This window comes from Brachionichthys hirsutus, chromosome 15, assembly GCF_040956055.1.
Source record: "Brachionichthys hirsutus isolate HB-005 chromosome 15, CSIRO-AGI_Bhir_v1, whole genome shotgun sequence".
Lineage (NCBI taxonomy): Eukaryota > Metazoa > Chordata > Actinopteri > Lophiiformes > Brachionichthyidae > Brachionichthys > Brachionichthys hirsutus.
The window spans coordinates 12449560-12474934 of record NC_090911.1 but is presented as its reverse complement, the minus strand read 5'-3'; the positions used below and the strand labels follow the sequence as shown (position 1 = coordinate 12474934).

Genomic DNA, 25375 nt, shown 5'->3' with positions numbered 1-25375 from the left:
TTACACCGTTTTAAAGTGAAATCTCTGCTGCTTCCACCGGATTAAAACGGTGACGGTGAGCGACAAGCGCAAACGTGTTCACGAGTCTCTGCCAGCTCAGAGGCTTCGGTGAAAACGTGTTTTTGGGACCTAGTATTGATCCAGAACCTTCTTCAGACGGGCCGACCACTGACTGCAGGAAGCAGTTTGTGGTTGGTTTGAGACCGTCGAATAAAGAGCGTCGCCGTGAGCAACAAGCTGCTCCGTCACGCCGAACGCAACCGAACACGACAACTCTCTTCAGTCCACGTCCCAAACAGAAGCGACCAGGTTCCGTCCAGGCAGGTAGGACACATGAACCCGGATCCCATGAACCCGGATGCCACCGAACCCGGATCCATGAACCCGGATCCACGAACCCGGATCCTGAACCCCGGATCCACGAACCCGGATCCATGAACCCGATCCACGAAACCGGATCCTGAACCGGATCCATGAACCCTTACACAACAGGAAGTGAAGCTCCGACAGACTCAAGGTCATCCGAGTGGAACGTAAAGACTTCCGGCTCTCACCTGGAGCAGTTCGGTGGAGCTGCTGCTCAGTTCGTCCCGACTCGGAGTCGTTGGTGCGTCTCTCCTCGCCCGAGTCGCAGTGCTGGGCGCTGTCCACGTCCAGCGGGGCTCTCACGAGTTCTGGCGACTGAGCCCGGACGCGGGGTAGGGTGCAGGACTTCCCCCTCTGGTCGGGCTGGGCACCTTGCACCAGGATGTCGGCCAGAGCGCGCTCGTGGTCGGTGGGAGTGCCGAGTCCTTGGTGTTGGCTGCCGTCCTTGCGCTGTCCTGGGGGGCTCGAGGCCCCGGCGGAGGGTAAGCGCGGTAGTTGGACTCCTGCCTGTGCAGGTTCTCAACGGGCCGATCCTGGAGTCCCAGCTCCAGATTGGTCGGCCTCACCCAGAGTCCACTCAAAGCTGCGGAGGAGCGTCGCTCGCGGCAGCAGGAGGGTCCGGGGCCGACTTCGACGGGGGCATGAGCGCTTTGCGGAACTTCTCGGACATACTGGGCCGGGACGTAGAAAGCTTTGGTCCCCTCTTCCTTCCTGACCTGCCACCAGTCCTCGTTGGCTTTCTTGACCAGCATGTAGCACTCCCCCTGGTGGATGGAGACGAGGCGGTCCTTGGCCTTTGTACTCGTAGTCGTACTCCACCTCGATGTAGACCTCCCCTGGGGCAATAGGCAGGTCCGCCATGGCGGCTGTCCGGGGAGCGGCTCAACACGGCAGGAGGACGTTTAATCAGCATGGCGTCCTGAGCGGGGATGGAGAGAACACAAACCGACGTGATCTTTGGATCTAATCCACGTTCACAGTATCAGTAAATCTAATCTCGATCAGTGTGTTGACACGCCAACATGAATTAGCGTCGGTATTTTGCAGGAACGTGAAATCAGCTCATTCCCGTTGGCTAGCCAGCTTCACCATCTGAGCGTTAGCTTAACAGGAGACCCCAGAGTCCACCTGACGGGGACCACGGGGGCGGCGTCACCACGGATTACACGCAACGGGGGCGCTGGAGGAAATCTCACCAGCAAGACGTCCATTAGCCAAATTAAATCACGCCCACTTTGATGTCAATCCACGTAATGATCTGTCTCCTAGCAACCAGCGCTCGATGATGCCTTTAACAATCATGATCACACTAAAATGTCAGGAATCAGGGTTTGTGATTTAAACCCGACTGCAGAAACGGCGTGAAGGTCAGAAGCTTGAGTTCAGGAAGTGGGATGTCTGGATCCGCACGAACATCAGAATCATTCTACCGAGGCGGGTGGGAATCGGCACCGGCCAAAAACGCACGGGCGTCTCGCACGAGCGTCTCACACGGGCGTCTCACACGGGCGTCTCACACGGGCGTCTCACACGGGCGTCTCACACGGGCGTCTCACACGGGGCGTCTCACACCGGCGTCTCACACGGGCGTCTCACACGGGCGTCTCACACGGGCGTCTCACACCGGCGTCTCACACGGGCGTCTCGCAGGACGTCTCACACGGGCGTCTCACACGGGCGTCTCACACGGGCGCCGCTCACAAGGCGTCTCAACCGGCGTCTCACAGGACGGCCTCATAGTCCCAGTTCTGTTCCAATAACCGAGCGAAAGTCTTTGCAGCAGTTTGGCCAATTTCCTGCCCCCCCCCCCCCCCCCCCCCGGCTGCCTCTCTTCTGCGTTCCCCTCCAATTTCCTGCCTTCCTGTTGCAACCCCCCCCCCCCCCCCCCCCGGCTTTCTCCTTCTGCGTTCCCCTCCAATTTCCTGTCAAAGGTTTCCAGGTGAATCTCCAACCAGTCCCACGTGACGACCACGACTACGACTCCAAGGCTGTTTGGCATACCTGATCCATGCCCCGCCCACCCGTAAGTCTGGCGAGATCAGTTCAGCCTGCACGCCCTTTTGGCATACCTGATCCTTGCCCCGCCCACCTCACGTCTCTTTCACTAACCCTGGCCAGGATTAGCTCAGGCATTAGCCCGGCTAATCAGATCATGGTCGAGTCCAGTCAGCGAAGTCCGAGGAAGTCCAGGCTGCATCAGGGACGGCGTTTTCTCACCCCAGAGACGGTAACGTTTGATCAAAAGTAACATCTCACCGGGGTAATCAGATTACTGGATCATTAGAAGTGACAGGGAAGCAGAGAAGTCAGCGCGTGCATGAATCTGAAAAACTGAACCTCAGAAAGGCCCGTTCAGCGTTAGCAGCCCCCCCCACCCCAGATCTGGTCTGACACCTGTTTGAGTCAGACTGTTTGCATCCAGATTCAGAGGGGAGGAGACAATCAGCCGAGTCCACACTCAACACGTCGGCTGGTGTTTCCATCCGTCCAAATGGTAGGTCCACTCGTCCCGAGCGGCACGGAACCAGGACAGGCTGTCCCATTTAGAACCCCCCCCCCCCCCCGAAACCCAGCTTCCCCGAGGTCCACAATCTGCCCCACTTTAACAAATCGTGAGCATCTCTGAGAGAAGAGAAGACACACCTGGAGATAAACCCTGAGCAGGTGAGGGGGGCGGGGCAGGAAGTATTTATGATCACATTAGTATAAAACCCGTAATCAATCATCATCTCATAATTCACTTCAGACTATCAATCGATAAATCACCTTCACACGAATTAGTAAAAGCCGATCGGTTTTATGACACAACATTCTTTTAAAACTCTTTCTTTTACTTGATAACTGACTTCAATCATTTATTGATTCTCATTCAGTTTACGGGATTAATATCTTTTACAGATTATGATATTTTCCATTTAATATAATAAACAGTCCCCCCCCCTCCCCCTCCAAAATACTTTCAGGGCTTTTCCTATTATCCGCTGGTTATCGATCCGAGCCTCAAATCAGTCGATCGATCGATCGATCGATATTATTATCAATGCCAGTTGATTAAATCCAGCCGCTTACCTGCGCGTGTCCGTTTTACAGCGACCACCAGGTGTAAACACACCTGAGCCCGACGTCAGCGGTGACGTGTTTGATAGCAGTGCTACCGGGATTAGCTTCTTTGACAGCCGAACATTCCTCCCAATGCCGTCGGCGAGCGGAACACCGTCCCAAACATTCTTTAAAGCGCAAACATTTGACTTATATTCACTTTTCGTCGTCTCTAGGCGGAATTATAGCCCTTGTTTGACCGCCAATGTTGATTTTTCCAAAGCTAATCTAACTCTGATGTTAGCTAACTGATTAGCTTCTTGGCTAAATATTCCACAGCTTCCCAAGACGTCAACTGCGTACCGTCTACTCCTGGTTTGGGATGAATAAACCCCGCTGCGATGATCCTGGGTCGGGTTAACTATCCGTCGGGCACCCTGCCGACCGACCGCGGCGGAGCTGCTCGCTGCTCGTCCGGCTTGTTTCCCGTCTCTCCGGTCTCCCGGCCGGGCTAATCCTCAGCAGAGCGGTTCTCGTGGACTCGCGCCTGCCCTGACACTTTGTTTAACTACCTTCGGAGCAAAGATCGTCTATCACGACGATGTTGGCGCATATTGTATCCGCGAGAAAAGTTGACCCGCTTCGGCAAATCAACTTTGACGTTGCCGTGGCGACCACTCTGTGAAAGAAGAGTGGCATCGTAAAGGAAATGCACAAACACACCCTTTGCTCTTGCACGTAAAGGACAACCCAAGGCCAAATGCCTGTTCATGTTGGATCTTGTATGTTTTTTACTTCTGTACAGAGTGAGACGTCCCTCCTGTATGTACTGCTCTTTGGTCCGAGCTCTCACAATGTAAACCGGAAATCGGCGCCGCCTGTCGGTAAAGAGGTGACACTACAAATACACTGCACTTCAAACATCAGTTGTAAACTAAACTACGATATATTTTTTGACCAATCTAAGTTTGTATCTTCTTATTTAGCATCCACGCACGTTTCAGATCACAGGAAAAATTAAGAGATAAACGGGTTTCCATTAAGTTCCCACTCTGTTACTTCAGTCTACCTCAGTTTAGACCTCATAAAAAATTCCGTAAAAAAATAAAATAGCGCAACTATATTCTTTTTCACACAAAAATACTTGCGCATCGACATGAATATACTGCCTACTCAGACACGCCCTGTGATCCTCCAGTAAACGAACACGAGGTTTGCGGAGAAAATGACGTCAGCAGGAACTCCACGGTTGAGGGAGCATGGTTCTAAACCCCCCCAACAACCCAAATCCTGTTGAGTGATCGCGACTCCGTGCCCCAGAGGATGACGTCATCAAGAGGCACACATTCTGGAACATTTTGGGATCAGCGACATGTAGCCTAACAAGCCCCGACTCCATGAGTTGGTGTAACTCGTACAGAACCAGGACTCGCTAATCAGACCCAGTGACGACGGACAGGTTGGCGTTTCCTCATTATTTAATCACACATACATTTACATCATGCAATCAATCCAAAGCTGCGATCTCCCGTCTCCGCCCACGTCTCCGCCCCAGTTCTCCAAGAATGATCCGGCACCTCGTCCACCGACGGATCCTCAAATTGACCCACTATTACACAGTAATAAAAAAAGTGGCTATACTTCTTTTTTATTTAGAATTAATGCAAAATCCATTTCACGTGAACACCACAAATATTCTCTGCTCTTTTCTACTCCACTATTTTTCCTCCATTTAACATCCAGCTTTGGTGGAAGGTCAAAGGTCAAACATCTTGAGGTCCTGCTGCAATCTTAACGCATCTAGAAGCGTCCTGCTAGACACCAGGGAGACTGTCCTCCTGCAGCTGGAGGGACGTGCACGTGCACTTCCAGAGCTTTGGGAATAACGTCTCTTCCAGTCGGGAACCCCCCCCCCGATCCGGAGTGCGTTCTGCAGTCATATTTTTGTTGCTTTAAGTTCTGAATAGCGGGAATCAGGTTAAACACACTCCGCTGCTCAGGTTAGTAGCGACAGATACTGTATCTTCAGGGGGGGGGGGGGGCCTGCAGCACGCAGCACAGGGGGGGGGGCTGCAGCACCGAGACGCCTTCATTCCGGCCCGCTGGCTGACATTCAGTGTATTTTACAGTATATTGCACAAGATGTTAGTGTTGCCGGGGTTACAATCACGACAAGCTCTTTACCAACGCAGGGGGGGGGGCTGCAGCACGGAGCACGGGAGGGGGGGGGCTTCATCACAGGGTTAAAAACTAACAAAAGAAAAGCTGTGGAAGTAAAGACACTAAAAGACAACAAAACAAATCCTACGCTGCCGACTGGTTAAATTAAAACTTCCTCCACAAAACGACAGACGATTGTTGTGCAATTTTAGCCCCGCCCCCGACTGGCTGACCCCGCCTTCAAACATGCGTCTATGGAACAGATACAGTACATCAAACCCAGCGCGTCGCTTCCTGCAAACGTACAACCACAGGGAGGTTTGCAGCTCCTACATCTCTGAGAAACGACAAAGGAGAGGACAGAAACAAACAGGAAGCGTGACGCGGGAGGATCCGCCGCGCCCGCCGGGTCATCGCAGACTGATATAAATAGCGTCCATTAACAGCATAATTAATCACCGAGAAGTAAAAACACATTTAGCGATCGAGCATAGGCGGAGCTAAAGAAAGGGGGACGTCGGTTGCATCAACATGAACGCTTTCCTCCCAATGACGTCACCGATGGAAACCGTCGGCCTGCACAGGTTCTCGTCCGCCGCTGCACGGCTCGTTTTATTTTAACCCGTCTCCACTAGCGCCCGGTTTACATCCGTACACGCTCAACGCCGCCTCAGTCGACTAGTTTTACTTCTTTACGAGAATCTATCCGGAGAAACGTGCGGTTAGACGCCGCCCCCGCCAGGTGCGGCGGTCGGAGGCCGCCCCCGCCAGGTGCAGCGGTCGGAGGCCGCCCCCGCCAGGTGCAGCGGTCGGACGGCAGCTTCAACGGTTTCGGCTTTTTATTGATTTTTTGGTCTTCATCGTTTTAGACGACGCGTTTTTCCGGATCCGGCTGCCTTACGTTCGGCTCGGCCCGGAGCAGAACGACTCGCACGACGATGACGGCGGGCTGTGGGCGGGGCCGAACACCATCTGGAGCGTTTGGGGGGGGGGCGTGGTTTGGTGCAGCGGAGGCCGCGCCCCAGAGCGTTTGGTTCGGGTTACAGCGCCGATCTTTTATTATATCCAGTAAGAGGAGAGATAAGCCGTGATGGGAGTTGGGGGGGGGGGGGGGGGGGGGGGGTCGCAGCTGTACACGTCAGGAATATTTATATATATATATTTATAATTCAGAAACTCCTCGGAGGCGACACGGAGCCGGTTTGCTGTCGTGGAATGACGGGTTGTCGGGGGGGGGGGGGGGGGGCGAGGTCGGCTTCTTCTGTGGTGTCGTCCTTTCGTCCCGCTGCTCCTCAGCTGCAGAGGAAAAAGAGAAAAGCCGTTTCGTGGACATTGTTCTGTAACCGTCAGACAAACGCCACAGCAGGTAAAAGGGGCGGAGCTTGCGTTTCCACGCTGCCGCATCACTTCCTCTCTCACTTCTTCTCCGTCTTGCTGCTGCTGCCGCCGCCCCTGATGGACACCGTCTGGCTGTTCTGGTAGAAGCCCCCGCCGCTGCGGTTGATGTTGGGGTGGGTGGGGGACGCGACCGGCTGCTGCCCGGGCCGGATTGGCTTGGCTGGGGGGGGGGAGGGGGACAACGACCAGCGTGAGGCCTTTGGACATGTGAAAGCGCTCCGAGCTGAGAGCTAACCCCCCCACTGACCGATCTGGGCCGAGTGCCCCCGCCTGGCCATGTTCTTGGCCCTGACGGCCTCCTTGATGCGGTCCACCTCCTGCTGGTAGCGCTTGCGGTCGCGGGCGGCGTTCTCCTTGGCCTCCTTCAGCGCAGATTCCAGAGCTTTGACCCGCTCGGCCGTCGCGCGGAGACGCTTCTCCAGTTTCGGAAGCTCACAGCGCAGGTCTGCGTTGTCCCGCACCAACTGCGGGACAGGGGGCGCCCCGTTAGGCCATGCCCTCCACACGGGACAGACACGGAGCGGCGCTTTCTGAACGCCGTACCTGCTTGTGGACTTTGGTGAGCTGCTCAAGGTTGTTTTCCAGAAAGGAGATCTTCTGTTTCTGCGCGGCGCTGCCGCCGGTGTCGTCCGAGTCCATCTCGGCGCTCTGCGAAGGAAGCCAGGAGACCGGCGTGAACCGTCTGGACCGGGTTGCGTCTCGGAGCAACGGAACAGACAGAAGCAAACGATCGCGGATCACCTTCTTCACTCTGGTGGCCAAGTCCTGCACGAAGAGCTTCCTCAGGTTGTGCAAGGTCTGCAGCTCCTTGGCCTGGAACGGAGAACCCAAACGGGGGCGTTAGAATCGAGCGGAGGGGAACACGGGTCCCAGGACGGGTTCTACCCGTGAACCGGACTCACCACAGTCTCCTCCAGGCCCTTCAGGTCCTGCCTGGCCTGCTCCCTCCTGTCCTGCATCACCCTGAAAAACAGCGAGGGTTCCAACGTAAACTACCGCGGAGCTCTTCATCGTGGAACCGGCGTGGAACCGGCGTGGAACTCACGTCAGCTCGTGCAGCTTGCGGCTTTTGTCCTGATCCGTGGACTTGAGCTTCTCGTGCTCCGCCCGGAGCCTCTCCTGCTCCAGCATGATCTTCTGGTTGAGGCTGGAGGGGGAAACGGCATCGCGTTAAAGCTCCTCTCCGGCGGCGAGCGCCGGATCGTCACCGGAGCGTCACCGGAGCGCGTCTCTCACTCCTGCAGCTCCGTGATGAGCTTCTCCTTGCTGTCCAGCTCGTCCCTCAGGCTGCTGATCTGCTTCTGATGAGCGTCTCGGTGGGAGTGGATCTGCTTCTCCACCGCTTCCTGAACGGGAACGGGAACGGGAACAGGAAGAGAACGCGTGTTGGGATTGCCTTCACTCACGCCCGTCAGAGACTCTGAGCTGATTTCTGTGTGGGATGAAGCACCTTCACTTCATTGGCCGTCTGGATCTCGCTCTCCTTCTCCATAGCGTGGACTTTCTCTGGAATAAAAAACAAAGCTTCATCCTCCGCCCGCCGCCTCCGGCCCCGCCCTTGAACCCGGAACACACCCTGAGCGCTCAGCTTGACGAGCTCTTCGTTCAGAGCGTCCACGTTCTCCTCCAGCTGCCTCTTCTTGTGCTCGATGTTCTGCAGGTACTCGGTCAGGGACTTGATTTTGGCCTCGTGCTGCAGACACAGGAGGAAACGCAGACTCGTTTCCGTTTGCCGACCCCCCCGAGACGAGGGACGACCGGCGCTCGGCGCCTCCTCTACCTGCGAGATGCGAAGCTGGCAGGCGGCCAGCTCCTTCTCGTTCTCGTCCATCTTCTTGTTGCTCTCCGACTGGCTGCTCTCCAGCTGCTTGCAGCGCTTGGCCATCGTCTTCACCTCCGACTTCATCTTGCTGATGTAGAGCCGGGCCACCGTGAACTCTTCGTCTATCATGCCGCTGCCGCCCTCGTGCTGCTGGGAAGGCGTGAGAGGAAGAGGAGGGGAAGAGGAAAACCCGGGTGTCAAGAGACCTGAGATAAATACCCCGGCTGACCACCGGGGGGCGTCGTCTGCCTCCACCTTGATGTCGTTGCTGCCCACGGCGATGCCGATCTCGGCGAGGTCTTTGAGCAGTGATGACATCATCTCCGTCACCCTCTTCTTCTGGTGGTTCGACATCTCCTTCAGCTTCTGGAGCTCCGAGTCCAGAGACGACAGGACGGACTGAGGACGGACGAAGACGAAGACGAAGACGACTGAATGAACGACGACTGAAAGCGGGACAGGTTCTCTCGCCCGACGACAGCCCCCGCCCCGCTCACCGATTTCTGGTTGAGCTCATCGCTGATGGCCTCGAACTCCTTGGTCTTGTCCTCCACCTCCTGGCTCTTCTGGTCGTAGTTCACCGCCAGCTCCTCCAGAGCCTGGAGCACCTCCTTCACCTCGTCCTTCGAAGCCTCGTTCTCGGCCTGCAGGCGGTTCAGCTCCGCCTGCAGGTTGTCGTGGTCGCGGCGCGAGGAGGCCAGAAGCTGCAGGAGAAACGTCCGACCTCAGACGTCGAGGCTCGGCGCCGGTTGGGATCGCCGAGGCCGCCACTCACCTCATCCTGGTCCAACATCTGCTGCTTCAGCTTCTCGGCCAGCTGGCTCTGCTGGTTGATCTCCTCGTCCTGCACGATGAAGATGAAGACAACGATGAACTTAAGTCAGTATCAGCAGCCTGTTGCAGCACTTTGAAGACAGAATGCGAAACCGCTGCCGGGTCTGCACGCGCAGCAGGCACGCTGCCGGGTCCGCACGCGGAGCAGGAACGCCGCCGGGTCTGCACGCGGAGCAGGAACGCCGACGGGTCTGCACGCGGAGCAGGAACGCCGCCGGGTCTGCACGCGGAGCAGGAACGCCGCCGGGTCTGCACACGGAGCAGGAACGCCGCCGGGTCTGCACGCGGAGCAGGAACGCTGCCGGGTCTGCACGCGGAGCAGGAACGCCGCCGGGTCTGCACGCGGAGCAGGAATGCGGAGCAGGAACGCCGCCGGGTCTGCACACGGAGCAGGAACGCCGCCGGGTCTGCACACGGAGCAGGAACGCTGCAGGATTGGATCCCGGAATTCCGTCTAACTTTGTTAGTTTCTTTTTACTTTTTATACATCCAGCTTTGACATGCAGCCGCTCTAAGCGTCGTTTGTTTATTGTATAATCAGCTTCCTGCTTGATGTTTTAAACGGTGAATATAATAAAGCCTACGCGGCGTTCCCAGCCCCGTCGGGAACGCCGGCCCACCTTGTCATCCAGCTGCTTGTACAGCTTGGCGAGCTCCGCCTCACACTTGTCCTTCTCCACGTCGGTGAGGCGAACGCCGGGAACGTTGGGCGTGGAGGCCGGCTTGTCGTTCAGGATGTTGTCGAGGGCGAGCACCTCGGCTTTGGCCTTCTCCTTGTCGAACTGCTCCTCCACCGGAACGCTCTCGCCTGGAGGAGCAGATGATCAAGAGCTGGATTCACACGATGTGAACGGTTTACGTCCGGCGCCAACCTTAACCAGAACTCAACTCGACCCGCTCCACTGGACGGATGAACGCAGAACAAACGGAATAAAAGGTTCTCACCGTTCCTCCAGCGGTTCAGCTCGTTCTCCAGCCAGGTGACGGTGTTCCTCAGGGTCTTGTTCTTCTCCTTCTCCCGCTCATACTTCTGCTTCCACTGCTCCGCCGTGAGCTCGATGTTCACGCAGACGGTGTTCTTGATGGTCTTGGCTCTGGACGAAGAACGTTAAACACATTTTACTGGATGAAACACGCCGTCGACGGAGCAGAACGGCGTGCTCGTGGCCCGCTGGCCGGCCGACCTTTGTCCGAACAGGAGGGTGGTTTTGGTTTCGGTCTCGTTATAGGAGGAGGGCGAGCAGCAGATGACGATGGTGGTACGACAGTTGCCGCCCAGCGAGTCCTGAAGGATGCGGGTCATCTTGCTGTCCCGGTAGGGGATGTAGGCCTGGTGGGAAACAGAGATGAAGAGGAAACATGAAGGATGGTTCCCCACCGGTAAACACCACGACCTTCAGGTCGAGGACGGCGTGGAGGGACAGGGCCGAGACCGGGTCGGTACGAGACTACAGATAAAACGAAGCCCCGCCGGTTTACTAAACCGCGGCGCGGATCTCCAGGCCGGCCGCTGACCGTTCCTTCGGCCAGAGCCGAGATGACGTTTCCCAGGGACGACAGGGACTTGTTGATGTTCTTGGCCTCGTCCAGCACGGCGCCTTCTGCTCCGGTTTTACTGACCTGGAAATGAAGAGACGGCTTTAAAGTCAGCCCGGCGTTCCGGCGCCGGAGAACACGGGGGTCCGGCGACTCCCGCTCACCTTCTCGCTGCCAGCCAGATCCACCAGGTAGAGTTTGCCGCTGAGCTTCTGCTCCGTCTGCGTGTTTTCCTGTTTGACATTAATCAGGAAGATGCTGTGACTCCTGGAGCTGTGCTCGTTCATGTCTGGGGGGGGGATAGCGCCGAAGTCAGAAACAGTCGCAGACGTTCGTCACGCGGGCGGGCGGCGAGCGGCGAACGGGCTGGAGCCTTACTTGTAACCGCCACGTGTCTGTTCGATTTGCCTTCATCGATCGTATCCATGACTTCATCCGGGCTGCAAACGAATCGCTCAGTGCAACCCTTAAGGGAGAAGAGCAGAATATCAGGCGAGGCCGTCGGCCTCCACAAGAGAGGTCGTGTCCGTCCCCACCTTGACATAGGGCACTCGGTTTTTGTCTTCATGCACCGACAGGTTGGTCTTTGACACTGGGGAGGAGCAGAGGGGGGGGTCAGTCGGGGTGAAGCGCCGCTTGCTGAAGCTCCTGGACAAGCGTCGCTCCGCGAGTTTGCGTTTCTACACTGATGCGGTAACGGCGGGACGAACCGAACAGACGTCACGGACATCGTTAGCAGCGGCTAATCGATGGGAGCGGCCATTTCTCTAAATACCGCCCAGACGATGGGCGGAGTCGACATTTGTACTGGATATAAAATAAATCATTCACAACTATAATGCCTCCGCTGTAAGTTCTGTCTGTTCAACTATTAACACTTTAATTAAACTTTAACACCTCTATCTCGTCCGTTTCCTCGTCAGCCGTAACCCAACATCCAGCGTTCGCTAGCATAGAACAGCAGCTTACCATCCAGAAGGTCCCGGATCTTGTCCAAGTAAATTTCAAAATAGGAAACCTGCGAAGGGAAGAACGTCGTCAGTAATCGAGCTGTGAAAGCGGCTCATTAAAACACACGCAGCAAAAACCATTAAGCGGTTGGGCAGCAATTTAAAAGAGGTGGAGGAATTCTTCTGAATCATTATGAACACTAATCAGTGAGGTACGGAGAAAAGGATTTCAAAGGAGGCGTTTAAGTCTTTACGTAATCGACTTAACGTTTGCAGCAAAAACAACCCAATTATTTACCGTGCGCTTTAATGCGATACACGCAGCGCTACGTACTTTGATGTGGAACTCCAGGTTCTCATCCATGGAGTAGATGTAGTTGAAGATGTCTTGCACTATCCTGGGGATGATGCCCATCGCGTCCGTGTCATGAAGATTCCCCTGCAGGCACAGAGCAGATTAAAGCAGCGATGCCACCTCAACGGGAAACGACCAGCCGCTCCGAGGCGCCCGTCTTACCTCCATGGTGTGGGTTTTCCCAGACGACGTCTGCCCATAGGCAAAGATCGTTCCATTGTATCCCTCCAGAACATCTACAATCAATCGGAGAGAACGATCGTTGTTGTACTCGTGCCTGTAAAGACGTAAAACGAGGCCTCACCTTTGACAATCCTCTGGGCGCAGGCGTTGTACACCTGCTCCTGTGTTGTGCTTGTCGGAAACACTTTGTCGTACATGTACGGTTTGCCCTGTGAGAAGAGAAATCAGTCAGATGATTAGCCACCGGACCGTTTGTCCAACACGGACATCCCGGTCGTCCCTCTGTCTGACAGACAATCAATACCCGAGTTCAACCAGTCAACATCAGGATAATTCATCCGAGGCTACGACCGGGATGGCGCTCTCTTTGGAGGTTTGCGGTCCAAGATTACTCCCCCCCCCCCCCCCCCCCCCCAGCCAGAAGGGCGGGGTTTCAGCTCTGGTGCTTCATGTTTAAGAATAAGACAGCGCTATTCATGAGAAACAAGCAGGCCAGCCAAATAAAATCTCATTTTATATCTCACTGGGAAAAAAAGAGGGATTTCTCATTTAAATTCAAACGTATATAAAACTACTAAATTACTAAATACGGCAAGTGCTGGAAATTGGACAACTAAAGATGAGATATTTTCAATTTGGCTCTTAATCCCCTCTGATAGAGGGTTACATTAGAAGCAGTTTATCCACATCCTGGCAATTAATGCCGGCTGGAGCTCCGAGTCGAGCATCAGGCCAGCCAGGCCGACGGCGCAGAAGAGCAGAGTCGTTACCGTTTAGCCGCTACAAGCGTCGCCGTGGGATGACTTGCTTCAGGACTAATTAGCAGGAATATCTTTGTCCAGGAAAGCATGCAGTGCTACGGCGCTGAGCAGCATCTACAGAGCTCTTGTAGCACGCGGCACTGGAATCCATCTGGATGCGTGGTAAGCTTTAACTAATCACTTAATTGTCAAACAGCCACCGGCACCAATTTGCCTTTCATTCGCTTTTGAGAAACCGCTACGGTACGAGTCCAACTGCATTTTGACAGCACGATCCGCGGGATCATGTTCTGTTGACTGGAAAGTCCACACGACAGTTTATCAGCCTCTGCGTTACAATTCGGCTCAAACTACTCACAACGAGACCAGAGTCAGGCTGTGCTTTCCGACTTTCCCACTAACGTATTATGTTCACGTTACGATCGGAAACTGATGCACCTCAAAAGATAGCCAGTGGTCCGGAGGCTCGTTTGATTTTACGCTCATTAAAAATAATAATAAAGACAAAAGGAAGAAAATCAGCATTCATGAACACCGGTTAAACAATGAACCGCCTTCTTTTGTCCCATTAATATCACATTACTAGCTTTTAGAAAAACAGAATGGGCCTGGCAAGGACTCATCTTCAGCCTGGAGATTTTAATATGAGAACACACGGAAAGAAAACAGTAATTATTGAACATCTATAGTGTGTGGAATCAATGACCCAGAGTCACTGGGCAGGCAAAGCTGGTGAGGCATCAGTCCTTATAGATCTTCATCACCCTAGATTCCCTCAAAACGGACACAAACGTCATCTAATCGTCACCTCGGACAAGAGCATCTGATAAAACCAAAGCACAATTACCCATCCCACCCAAAGAGATTGTCCAGTCCAATGCCTGATCCGATGCCTGATCCGATGGGTCTAACAACTGGAGACGACCACCAGGCGAATACCCAGGGTGCCCGCGTTGCAGCTCACGGACGCGGTAAACGCACTTCCCACTATCGAGTTCTGGCTTGCAACACTTGTGTCCTGGTATTTCGGCACTCTGAACTGGGCTGGTCCGCGTCGGGCCTACGGGCACCACATGTGTGGCATTGCTGAAAAGCCTGAGGTCAGTATCAGCACAAACAATTCAATAAGTCACCACAGCTACTCTTCTCTTCTCTCTTCTACGGGTGAGAAATGTAAGACTCCAGTTGTTCTACCAGCAAGTAAATTAGAAGCTCAGTCCGAACGAGGATGTACTAATATGTGTCAGCGACCTTAGAAGGATTTAAATATCCGCATCGGCCAGTTGGAACTCCATTGAACTTTTCAATGGGACAGGAAACATCTTCAAACCCAAACCAAATGTTCAGAGGCATCAGATCCAACTTTCAAAGATTGCCATCACCCGATGAATGAATGAATTCATCGGCAGAACATTTCAACTCATGACCAGCATCCAAGATCGGCTTTCATTGCCTTGTTAACTAAAATCAGACACCAAAGTCCACAAAGACGAGTTTGTGTTAAAACCTAATGTTTAACCAGGATTTATTTTTCTAACATGATATGCCACTGCTTTTAAATACACTTTCTCCTTAAGGAAATCTTCATCTGTAACGGACCAAGACCAACTGTTGCTAAACTGGTTCTGATTCACTTAGATGTCTTTACACACAAACTGCCTTGGATGAAATATTTACTTTTTCTTGATTGCATTAATAATTAAACCAATTTTATTCCATATACGAGGGTAGCTTTTATATTAATATAGTTTTATAGTACAGTATGGGAATATTGTTTCATAGAAATGGGGAATGTGTTTTGCCTCTGAAGTGATTTGAATCAACTTTCGCCTGATTTTAAGAAAGAAAAGACAGTGAAGTTCCAGTGACACGATCAATAAGTTCTGATATGGATCCAAAGTGAGAAGAATAGATAGTCAATCGCATGCTGGAATTAGTTTAACCCTGGAAGTAAAAAGTTTAAGACAATGGGTTGCATTTCAAATTTGATCCACTGCAATTTATTTTGACGTTACTCGGGTATTGTATCATTATTATTATCTGTATTATTACCTCATATAAACAATTCTCACTTTTAAAATAACGACTCTTGAGCATCACATGCTTAGTTAAGGAACCAGCCAAAAACGGTTTATTTAAATCAGACAGCAGTATTGACAGAGCCGAGGCCGGCTAATCTGTCTACTACCAGATGGCCTAGCCAGCTATTAAACGCGGTTAGCATTAGCCACCGCTAACTCAAAGCCATTTTATGCTTAACGCTGACGCAAACTGGTGATCGTTCAAAGAGTTACCGGGACAGAAAAACGGACACGAACGAATTAATGCTGTAACGATAACGTAGCGCGCATCACAGGAGGACTGGCAGGCTAAAGCTAATGCTAGCCGATGTTTGGCTTTGTTGAATGACAGCTCGCTAGCGATGACAGCGCAACCGCGAATAAACATATCACTACGACTTCCATTGTTTCCCCCCCACTTGCGAATTTTTTTCTGCTAACTGCACAAGAATTGGAGCTTGAATAACAAACGCCTCTTTAATGTGTAATTTGGTGGAACCAGGACTCACGACGGTGAACAGGTCGAGCCAAGCTAACGTTAGCTAACACGCTAACCGCTACGAGACAATCAAAAATGGCGACTTGCTGACCGTGCTAAAGGACTGCATTAAATTTGTAGCGACACCAAATAACTCACCCCGATAATAACAGTCTCGTCCCCTTGGAATTTGGGAATGAATCTGTCTCCTCTGACAACCTCGGAGTTGTTCAGTGGCCTAAAACGACACATCACTTTGATGGTGCACTCCGCCGGGTCGGCCATCTTCCACGGTTTCGAATGGAAATTCACCAATAAAATGAAAAGATATTCCGAATCCCGCAAACAGCCGGCAGGGGCGAAAAGGGGAGCCGCACCCCCTCTTTCCTAATCTCAAATCTGGGAAGGGCGATTAAAAAAAATAATCCTTGTTTTCCTCTCAGTCGCTTCCCCCTCCTGTTAGGACGCCATGACACCGGTAGATCAGCAGCTGGCCACCTCGCCCCTCCCGCTGCTGTCGATGTGGTTCACCATGACGTCATCCCGACGCGCCCTCCCGAGCGTGTTGTTATTGAAACAGGCCGGAAGTGAACACTCCTGTTCATTAGCATGAGCTAGGACACCATCCCAGTATTTGGGATCTGCTCTTGAAACTAAACTCACTCCGAGAATGAGTTTAAGTACAACTTGTAGTAATAGCTATAAAGAATGTTCATAGCACCAAAACTGTGTACTCAACAACTGTAAAACATTTGTACATTTCTGTTCTGCACTCCTGGTTAGATGCTAAACTGCATTTCATTACCTAGTACTGTACTTGTACATGTGTAATGATCATTTCGATTGCTTTAAAATATATATATATACGTATATTATTGTTTTCTATTTCTATTAATGCACTGTGCGTATACTGTCAATTTCGTATTTCTGATTTTGTTGAGTGGAGAAATGTTGTTGAAAGAATTTGCATTGCTATGCAGATGACACACAGCTAAACCCGTCAGTTCAGCCAGAGAATACAACCACTTAGAAAACATACATTAAGAACATTGAATCCTAGATGATCAAGAACCTTCTGCTACTAAGTTTAAATAAAACTGAAGTAATGGTTCATGGCCCAAAACATTTAAGAAATGTTTGTTATAGTGATTTAGTTGACCTAAATGGGGTCACCTTGTCCACCAGCACCACTGTCAAGAACCAGGGGGTTATCTGTTATCAGGATCCAATTCATTCTCTCTCTTACTCTCACGCTCTCTCTAACTAACCAACCAAGGCAGATGGCTGGGGAAAAGTTCAAAAAGAGCAGGTCTTTCCTGCTCCACATGGATAGTGTCTTGAGATAACCCTTTGTCCTGATCACCTTCAAACATTGTAAGAATTGGTGACTCATTTCTAAAAACCCTGGCCACTGCTAGAGAGGGAATGGAACTGGTTTTATATTAAAAGTCCGGGGCAAAATATTGCCACATTCGGAAAAGACAGCACAACAAGCCATCGCCAGTTTGCAATATTCTGTATTTATAACAGAAACAGTGAACATCCTGGAAGCTGAGATGAACAGACGAAGAATGAATACTGAAGCACAGAGGAGAGATGTAGACCGAGGACAGTGGGCCAGTAAAAGAGAATATCTTCTGGTTGTTGCAGGGAATGTCGTCGGCTTGGGGAACGTGTGGAGATTTCCTTACCTGTGTTACAAGAATGGTGGAGGTAAACATTTGTAAAGTCGGTTTTGGTACAATGCACTGAAAATAATAAAACTCAAGAGTTTTACTCTTCTTCTAACCTCAATGGTTGTACATGTCTGTACTACTTTTAACAACTCGTAGGTGCCTTTCTGGTTCCATATGGCCTGTTTGCTGTATTTATTGGGCTTCCTCTGTTCCTACTGGAGATCTCAGTGGGTCAGTACACCCAGGAAGGATTCATCACCTGCTGGAGAAAGTTGTGTCCGCTGGGAAAAGGTGAGTAGAGCAAAGTTAAATAAAAATGGGCAGAAAATTAGTATAAAAGCCAAATAATTATACGAGTCCAAAACACAAATTCTGCAAATCATTCTAATCATGATTTATGTTCTATTACAGGAATTGGAGTTGGACAAATGCTAATTTTATTCTATGGGAACACCTACATCTTAATCGAAGCCTGGGCTCTCTTCTACCTGGTGTTCTCATTCAGATCCCAGCTCCCCTGGGTCACCTGCAACAACACCTGGAACACAGGTAAGGCTCTTAAGAGAATACTTTAATTTGGTTGATCTTTGAAAAAAGGTAAAGGAGTTTACCTCCATAATCAGTTGTATTAGCCGTTGACAAAAACACATTGGTGATTTTTCTTTTTAAATGTGGACTTTGAGGAGTTTTGGTTTGAGAGCTTACCATATGAGCTGCCTTCAGATGTGTTTGAAATGAAAAGGCGTGTTCATCAATTTGTCCCCTGTAGTTCTCTCAGACGTCTGAACTATACTAGTGGATTCTCAGTTCTATAAATATAAAACAGAAATAGTTAAGTCTACGTAATTCTAAAATATAAATAGTTTAAAATGATTGATGTGATCACCCTACATTATAGCACCTGAAATGCAACTAATACTCTCTGAAACCTGTTTGTTCCTCAAACCAGCCGACTGCCTTGATCTTCAGACGTTTAATTCATCTAACGTGACTTCAAATCAGACCAAAGGGACTTCTGCAGCCGCCGAGTTCTGGGAGTGAGTCCAACTTCTGTTTCTTCTCATCACCCATGATGGACTTCAAGAGTTTCATGTTACTTCAGGAGACATTTCTGGACTTCACTTGGTCTGGTTCTTTTCTCATACGGGTGGCCATCGACTTACGACCCATACGGCTTACATCTCGACTTTACGTACCCGCTCGTCTGCTGTTCACAAGGTGTTTTTACCACATACTGGAAAGCGAGTGGACAAAACGAGTGTATGACAGTTTCTGAGGCTCACCCACGATGTCTGCCAAGAGGAAATAGTCTTCATTTACAGAAACATCATGCAGCATAATATATTTACGGTAATTGAATACGGCCGGCTTATGGCTCAGTCAGCTGACGACAAAAGTCTTGGAACCAATTGTGGTCGTAAATCGCCGAGCCCCTGTAGTTGATTCAAAGATAAATTTAATGACATTCCTGAAAGCAAACTGTTTAAATATGTAATATAATTTATGATTTATTCTAAATGTGTCAAAAACACTGCAAAATGTAAAAAGAAATGTCCATTCACATCGTGAAAATCCTCAACAGCATTGTTATATTATTGAAAATTATTGATATGTGCTAAAATAAAACTTCTTCTTTACCTGTTGAACCTGCCTCTGGTCAGACGGAGGATGCTGGGCATGTCCGGAGGCATCGAGGAGCTGGGCGGCGTCCGGTGGGAGCTGGCCTTGTGTCTCCTGGCCTGCTGGGTGTTCTGCTACTTCAGCATCTGGAAAGGAGTCAAGTCCTCGGGAAAGGTCCTGTGCAAAGACTTAGAATCTATATTTATTTGTAGTGCATATTACAGAATTGCTTTCCATTTCAAGTTCTAGACATTTCAGTCTGTATGAGCTGCATTGTTGAACAAATTCTCAATGACTATAAATGCGTATAAATGCAGACTATAAAGACCATAACGCTCATGGAAATTGGCACAAGAGCAGTATTTGTAGAGGAAACACTGACTCATGGAATAGATGCTGCTGGAACAAGACAAAGATGCTTTTACCCTCCCTGGTAATTTGCATTTGCGATTAAACTTCACACGACATTGAACCATCAAGTTCAAGTTTGTTCAACTTTCTCCAATGAAGCTTGTTTTATTTACCGCCAGGCCCTCGTGCTGGTGGTAAATATTCAGCTGTTCGCATGCAATGCTCAAAATGCCTCAAAGCACTTTTCTTGTATCACTATACCTTTAGAAAGTGTGAATTTTATGTTTCAAAAAGGGACAGGACATTTTCTGGACAAAATATTTCTTCACACATCCCATCCTTTTTCCTTGCTTTTCCATACTTTATATAAACATAGATTATTATTTCGTGGATCGCATATTTTTTGTTTTTACTGTGTTTTCAATAAAGTACTCTTCATTTTAGGCAGCATATTTCACAGCCACGTTCCCCTACGTGATGCTCCTCATCCTCCTCATCAGAGGCGTGACTCTACCTGGAGCTTCAGAAGGGATCTACTACTACCTGTACCCGGACATAAACCGCCTGGCTGACCTCCAGGTGGGTCGTTTACTTGAAATAGAATAGAATAGACTTTATTGTCATTGACAGTACATGTATGGTACGACAACAAAATTATGTTCGATGAGTGAGCATCGGGCCGCAGCAATCTCTCAGAGGGGGAAGGGAAGATGATGAAAAAATATGATCAATCTCACTAAGAGACCAACTAATCAAGTCCATGATTTTAGTTGACATGAGCGCAGCAGGCAGCGTGTCCAAGAAAGTCAGGAGACAGACGAGACGAGACCGAGACCGAGACCGAGACCGAGATCTCTGCAGGCAGGCAGACGGGCGCAGGAGCAGATAGAAGCAAGACCGTCCTCTACAAAGAGCAGAAGAAGATTTGTTTCAATGTTTTTGCATTTCTTGACCGTTGCTGACGAGGAACATAATTTAAATGTATAAATGTCAAAAGTCTACAAGTGAACGATATGTGCAGATAAAACATGGTTAACTTGCATTTCATGTTATTCAGCATATTGAGGCCTTGGTTTGATTATTTGTGTTGGGTTCGGAGCTCTTGCATAAAATCCTCCACCATCTTATTCAAGCTTTTTTGAAGAGTTCAAGAATTTTGTACTGCAAGTTAAAGTCAGACTGATATTTCAGTATTTAACACGCATTTGAATATTTCACAGGTCTGGATAGAGGCAGGATCCCAAATACATTTCTCCTACAGTCTTGCAGGAGGAATGCTAAATGTCCTGGGCAGCTACAACGACTACAACAACAACTGCTACAAGTAAATATAAGACAGGAAATTTGATATTGGCTATTGAAGAATTTGATCATATGTTATAGAATAAGTTGCTTAAATCTGTGACCTCCAGGGACTGTCTCTGGATCTGCCTGCTGAACAGTGGAACCAGTTTTGTCGCTGGATTTGTCGTCTTCTCTGTTCTGGGATTCATGGCTCGGGAACAGGGTGTGACTGTCGATACTGTGACTGAGTCAGGTAAAGTGAATTCAAAGATTTCATCAAATGCAATGATAGGAACGTAAGTAGTTCTACGGTATAACAGAATCAGGCCTGTCCTCGTTTCCTCTACAGGTCCGGGCTTGGCCTTCATCGCTTACCCTCAGGCTGCGGCTCTGATGCCGTTACCACAGTTCTGGACCGTCTGCTTCTTCCTGATGCTGGTTCTACTGGCTGTTGATACTCATGTAAAAACTTCTCACATTCACAAATGGGGGGTCGGCACAGTGGGTAACTCAGAAACTTAGGTGAACTGATCACTCCAATTTGTCCATAGATGTGAATGTGTGTGTGATTGGCGCCTGTTTATGTGTGGCCCTGTGATGTGCTGGCTACACAATCATAAATGATGGACGTGGAGAAATAAACATTTGTTAATTTTATTCTATTCCCAGTTTGTCGCAGTGGAGAGCATCTTCACCTCAGTGAGCGACGTGTTTCCGACGTTCCTCCGTGCACCGGTGAAGCGCGAGATCTTTGTCCTCGTCAGCTGCATCTCCATCTTTCTTCTACAACTTCCCTTGGTTACTGAGGTGAATAAAGATACTTTCATAAAATGTTCTTTGTGAAACATTGAAATGAATAAATGCATTCTCAATAGCGCTTTTTAGTTACATCTTATTCAAATCTTTCTTCTTCAGGGAGGAATTTACATCTACCAACTCATTGACTTCTACGGAGCGACCAGAGTCTGTACAAATGTCATGATTCTGAGTGAATGCTTGGCTTTGGGCTGGATATTTGGTGGGTGTGATTAGTTACAGTATTATTGAATGTGCTGCACTATCATACTGGTATTACTTAGAATCAATAAGTACTGTATTTCAGTATTTCCTTTCCTTTTGTATGACTTTTACCCGCTAGGATACCAAGTTTCTTCTTCTTTTTCTTTCGGCTGTTCCCGGGAGGAGTCCCCTCCAAAACGCCTAACCTTCACTGTCCCTCTTATTGTCTCATTTCTAATCCTGTCCAACCTGGTCCCTCCCAAGGAGAACCTCAGCATCTTCATCTCCACCACTTCTAGCTCCGCCTCCTGTCTTTTCCTCAGAGCCACTGTCTCTAAGCCGTCCATCATGGCTGTCCTCACCACTGTCTCTAAGCCGTCCATCATGGCTGTCCTCACCACTGTCTTGTAGACCTGTCCCTTTGTCCTATCACAGAGCACACCTGATGCTTTCCTCCCCCCGTTCCAGCCTGCCTGCACACGATTCTTCACTACCTTTCCACATCCTCTCCATCACTCTGCTCTGTTGACCCGAGGTACCTGAAGTCCTCTCCCTTCTTTACCGTCTCTACCGTCTATTCCTTGTAACCTCACTGTTCCCCCTGGGACCTTCTCATGTACACACATGTACTCTGTTTTACTCTTGCTCACCTTTATTCCTCTCTTTTCTAGAGTAGACCTGCACTTCTCTAAAGTCTCCTGTACCCTGCTCTCACTCCAGATCTCGTGATCTGCAAACATCATCTTCCAAGGAGCTTCCTGTCTCACCTCATCTGTTAGTCTATCCATAATTATGTCAAACAAAAAGGGGCTCAGATCTGATCCCTGGTGCACTCCCACCTCGACACTAAACCCCCCTGTTACTCCTACTGCACACTTCACTGCTGTCATACAACTGTCATAAATGTCCTGAACTACTCTGACATACTTCTCTGCCACTCTAGAATTCCTCATGCAGTACCACAGTACCTCATGCAGTACCACAGTTCCTCTCTGGACACCCTGTCAGAGGATTTCTCTAGAATCTAGATCTACAAAGACACAACGCAGCTCCTTCTGACCTTCCCTGTACACCTCCATTGCTAGCGTCAACATTACGTTTTAACGTTACAATGTTAACATTGTATCTGTGGTACTGCTACCAACAATAGAACATACTTTTAAAGCCCTGCAATTTAAATTAATACATATTTTGGTGTTCTATCAATACATTCTCTGATTAATCAATTGATCCACCCATACAGCCATCCCAGACAACAGTATTTTTCGATATCCACCCTCAGGTGCTGAAAGAGTTTCTAACATCATTGAGGACATGACTGGACATGGACCCCCTGTTTTCTTCAGACTGTGCTGGAAATATGTCATTCCTCTTTTGTCACTGGTGAGTCTTGACAAATGCCCAGTTTGGCTAGCCACATGTATTTAGAGCGTTCTGGATGTGTTTCTGGTCTTTGGCCTTTCCTTCCACTCTGGTGGGGATGTTTGGGCCCGGTGCTTCAGGGTTCTGATGACCGCTAGCATGCCGCAGTGGGTGGTGAGAATCAAAAAGAAGATACTGGTCGGTGTGGGTGAGTTGGTCAGCACAGTCCAAGAAAGGCAGGGCGCTGCCCTTTCTTGGACTGTGCTGTACGCAGTGAAATGGATGGACACCTCAACAGAAAACCCAAATGTAGCAACCTGTACATTGGGGAGACCAAACAACTACTCCACAACTCAACACAACATAATTGGGTGTCATCCGCATAACATTAAAAGTACACAAAGTGTTTTTAATGATACTTCTTGTAGAAAATGTGCTTGTAAAGTGTGAATAAATTGCCCCAAGCGCAGAACCTAATGGAACACCGTGAAGAACATTGCCTTCTTGTGCTGCATCTTTGTTATTGTCAGGAGGACATATTCGTGACTATGCCTTTTATCTTTAGTGCTATTTGCCACAAAGAATGCATCAATCTTCATGCCAAAAGTATTTTTTTCAAACCCCAAATATCTTCTTCACAGAGTTCCTTCATCGCGTACCTGATTGATTACAAACACCTCATGATCAGTGACTACGTCTACCCTGACTGGGCGTACGGACTGGGATGGACCATGACCTTCTCCTCCGTTGCCATGGTACCGCTATGGGCAGCTGGACTGATGCGTTTGACACCAGGAACCTTCAGGCAGGTCAGGATTCATGCAAAAAAAAAAAATACATGTTATAACAGAATTGTCTTGTTTTTGAGAAAATGCGGAAAGAATTGTTTCCGGACAAATATTATACCCTTTTTCCACAAGTTAACGCAGTTCCCTGACACTAATATGAAATATATGTGGCAGTCTTTGTTCAAAATAGTGAACAGATGCTGCAGGACAGTCTCAAACAGCTCTCTCAGAAACGGTGGCGGGACCTCCCGAGTATTACTAAGATGTATATTTACTGAAATAACATTGGTAAACATTGCCATTTGTAATGATTAATATGCATTTGCATGATTGATTTTAACCAGGGTTACTATAATTAATAAACTTTGCTGTGCTTTAATATTTATTTATGGTTTGGATATTGCTCATTAAATCCAGGGTGGCGCCCCAGTGTTTTTATTATTTTATGTATATTTAATATTATTAATATTCTATCTGTATTAATGCTTGATTGATTGATAATGATTGTGGTAGTGTTGAAAACTTATCTGGTTTGTTCCAGCGTTTGTCCGTTCTTTGTCGTCCTGCTGATGATCCAGCCTTGAAGATCAGAGAAATGGGAGAGGAGGACACGACTGTTGAACTGACGGCATCTGCAGCGACAACTTAGTGAGACACGTAGAGTCAAATCAAGAAACCAACGTTGGTACCGTTCAATCAATCTATGAGCGCTGGTTGTTTCTCTGCATTGTTCTAGACTTAGATGTTTGACTCAATGACTTCTGACATATAACCTCTCTGATCAAGATTTGCAATGTCCGATGATTAATAAAGGTTTTCTTCAAATCTGTATTAAACCACGTGTGTTTTGTGGATTGAGGTTGACGGAGTATGGCTGAGGATGATGAGGCTGAACGTCGTCACTGAAGCATGGGTTTATATAAACCGTTATATAAACGTCTCCATCCTCATGGTCGGGTTGTCATGACTTCTGTTGTGTCTCATCTCATACAAACCGCGGGTTTGAACCAACCTTAAATCTGAACAGATCTGAACAAATCTGATTCAGGGATTACCCTGAATCCTGGTCGGTGCGACAGGCATCTAGTGAGGGTACTTGGGAAAGACACCTACTGCTATATCCCCTTCCTCAGGCATGGGCAAATATATGAAGGACAGACCCATACCAGCTTGGACATCACCTCGGTTGCGGTTCCTTCATCCTGTACCTGGTTGACTAATAACACCTCAAGATCAATGACTACATTTACCCTGACTGCATATAGCGGCGACTTCGTGCAAAGTCAGATTAAAAATAATTTACAACTAACACACACTATACCACCCATCTAGGTATGCATTTGCATTTGCTAG

At 49.3% G+C, this 25375-nt stretch overlaps 2 protein-coding genes across 2 annotated transcripts; one reads left to right on the top strand and one right to left on the bottom strand.

The window, feature by feature from the left end:
* Positions 1-6808: 6808 nt before the first annotated feature.
* LOC137904988 (kinesin-1 heavy chain) lies at positions 6809-16442 on the bottom strand. The gene is made up of 26 exons (XM_068749213.1): positions 16102-16442; positions 12765-12852; positions 12623-12696; positions 12440-12544; positions 12125-12173; positions 11692-11747; positions 11534-11621; positions 11320-11444; positions 11135-11239; positions 10804-10949; positions 10565-10713; positions 10240-10427; positions 9561-9629; positions 9283-9489; positions 9041-9184; positions 8744-8935; positions 8539-8656; positions 8414-8469; positions 8200-8309; positions 8009-8110; positions 7866-7926; positions 7705-7776; positions 7507-7611; positions 7211-7427; positions 6985-7123; positions 6809-6861 (listed from the first exon to the last, which is right to left on the bottom strand). The coding sequence occupies exons 1-26, from the start codon at positions 16225-16227 to the stop codon at positions 6858-6860; spliced, it is 2895 nt and encodes a 964-aa protein (XP_068605314.1). The 5' UTR covers positions 16228-16442; the 3' UTR covers positions 6809-6857.
* Positions 16443-17498: 1056 nt separating this feature from the next.
* LOC137904996 (sodium- and chloride-dependent GABA transporter 3-like) lies at positions 17499-24671 on the top strand. Its single transcript, XM_068749220.1, has 14 exons — positions 17499-17655; positions 17775-17909; positions 18030-18167; positions 18568-18655; positions 19280-19412; positions 20034-20168; positions 20810-20913; positions 21002-21126; positions 21223-21335; positions 21543-21680; positions 21789-21891; positions 23155-23255; positions 23876-24043; positions 24564-24671. Exons 1-14 carry the CDS (start codon positions 17499-17501, stop codon positions 24669-24671), a joined length of 1746 nt encoding a protein of 581 aa, XP_068605321.1.
* Positions 24672-25375: the final 704 nt, after the last annotated feature.

What these genes read in the sequence shown, in the direction of transcription:
- LOC137904988 (XM_068749213.1), bottom strand. Translation starts at nt 16,227, where the DNA reads ATGGCCGACCCGGCGGAGTGCACCATCAAAGTGATGTGTCGTTTTAGG. An exon ending in ATCTGGCTGGCAGCGAGAAG is followed by an intron (nt 11,240 to 11,319) that starts GTGAGCGGGAGT and finishes CTTCATTTCCAG; the next exon opens with GTCAGTAAAACCGGAGCAGA. An exon ending in CTCATCACGGAGCTGCAGGA is followed by an intron (nt 8,111 to 8,199) that starts GTGAGAGACGCG and finishes TTCCCCCTCCAG; the next exon opens with CCTCAACCAGAAGATCATGC.
- LOC137904996 (XM_068749220.1), top strand. Translation starts at nt 17,499, where the DNA reads ATGAACAGACGAAGAATGAATACTGAAGCACAGAGGAGAGATGTAGAC. An exon ending in ACCGCCTGGCTGACCTCCAG is followed by an intron (nt 20,169 to 20,809) that starts GTGGGTCGTTTA and finishes AATATTTCACAG; the next exon opens with GTCTGGATAGAGGCAGGATC. An exon ending in TCATTCCTCTTTTGTCACTG is followed by an intron (nt 23,256 to 23,875) that starts GTGAGTCTTGAC and finishes TCTTCTTCACAG; the next exon opens with AGTTCCTTCATCGCGTACCT.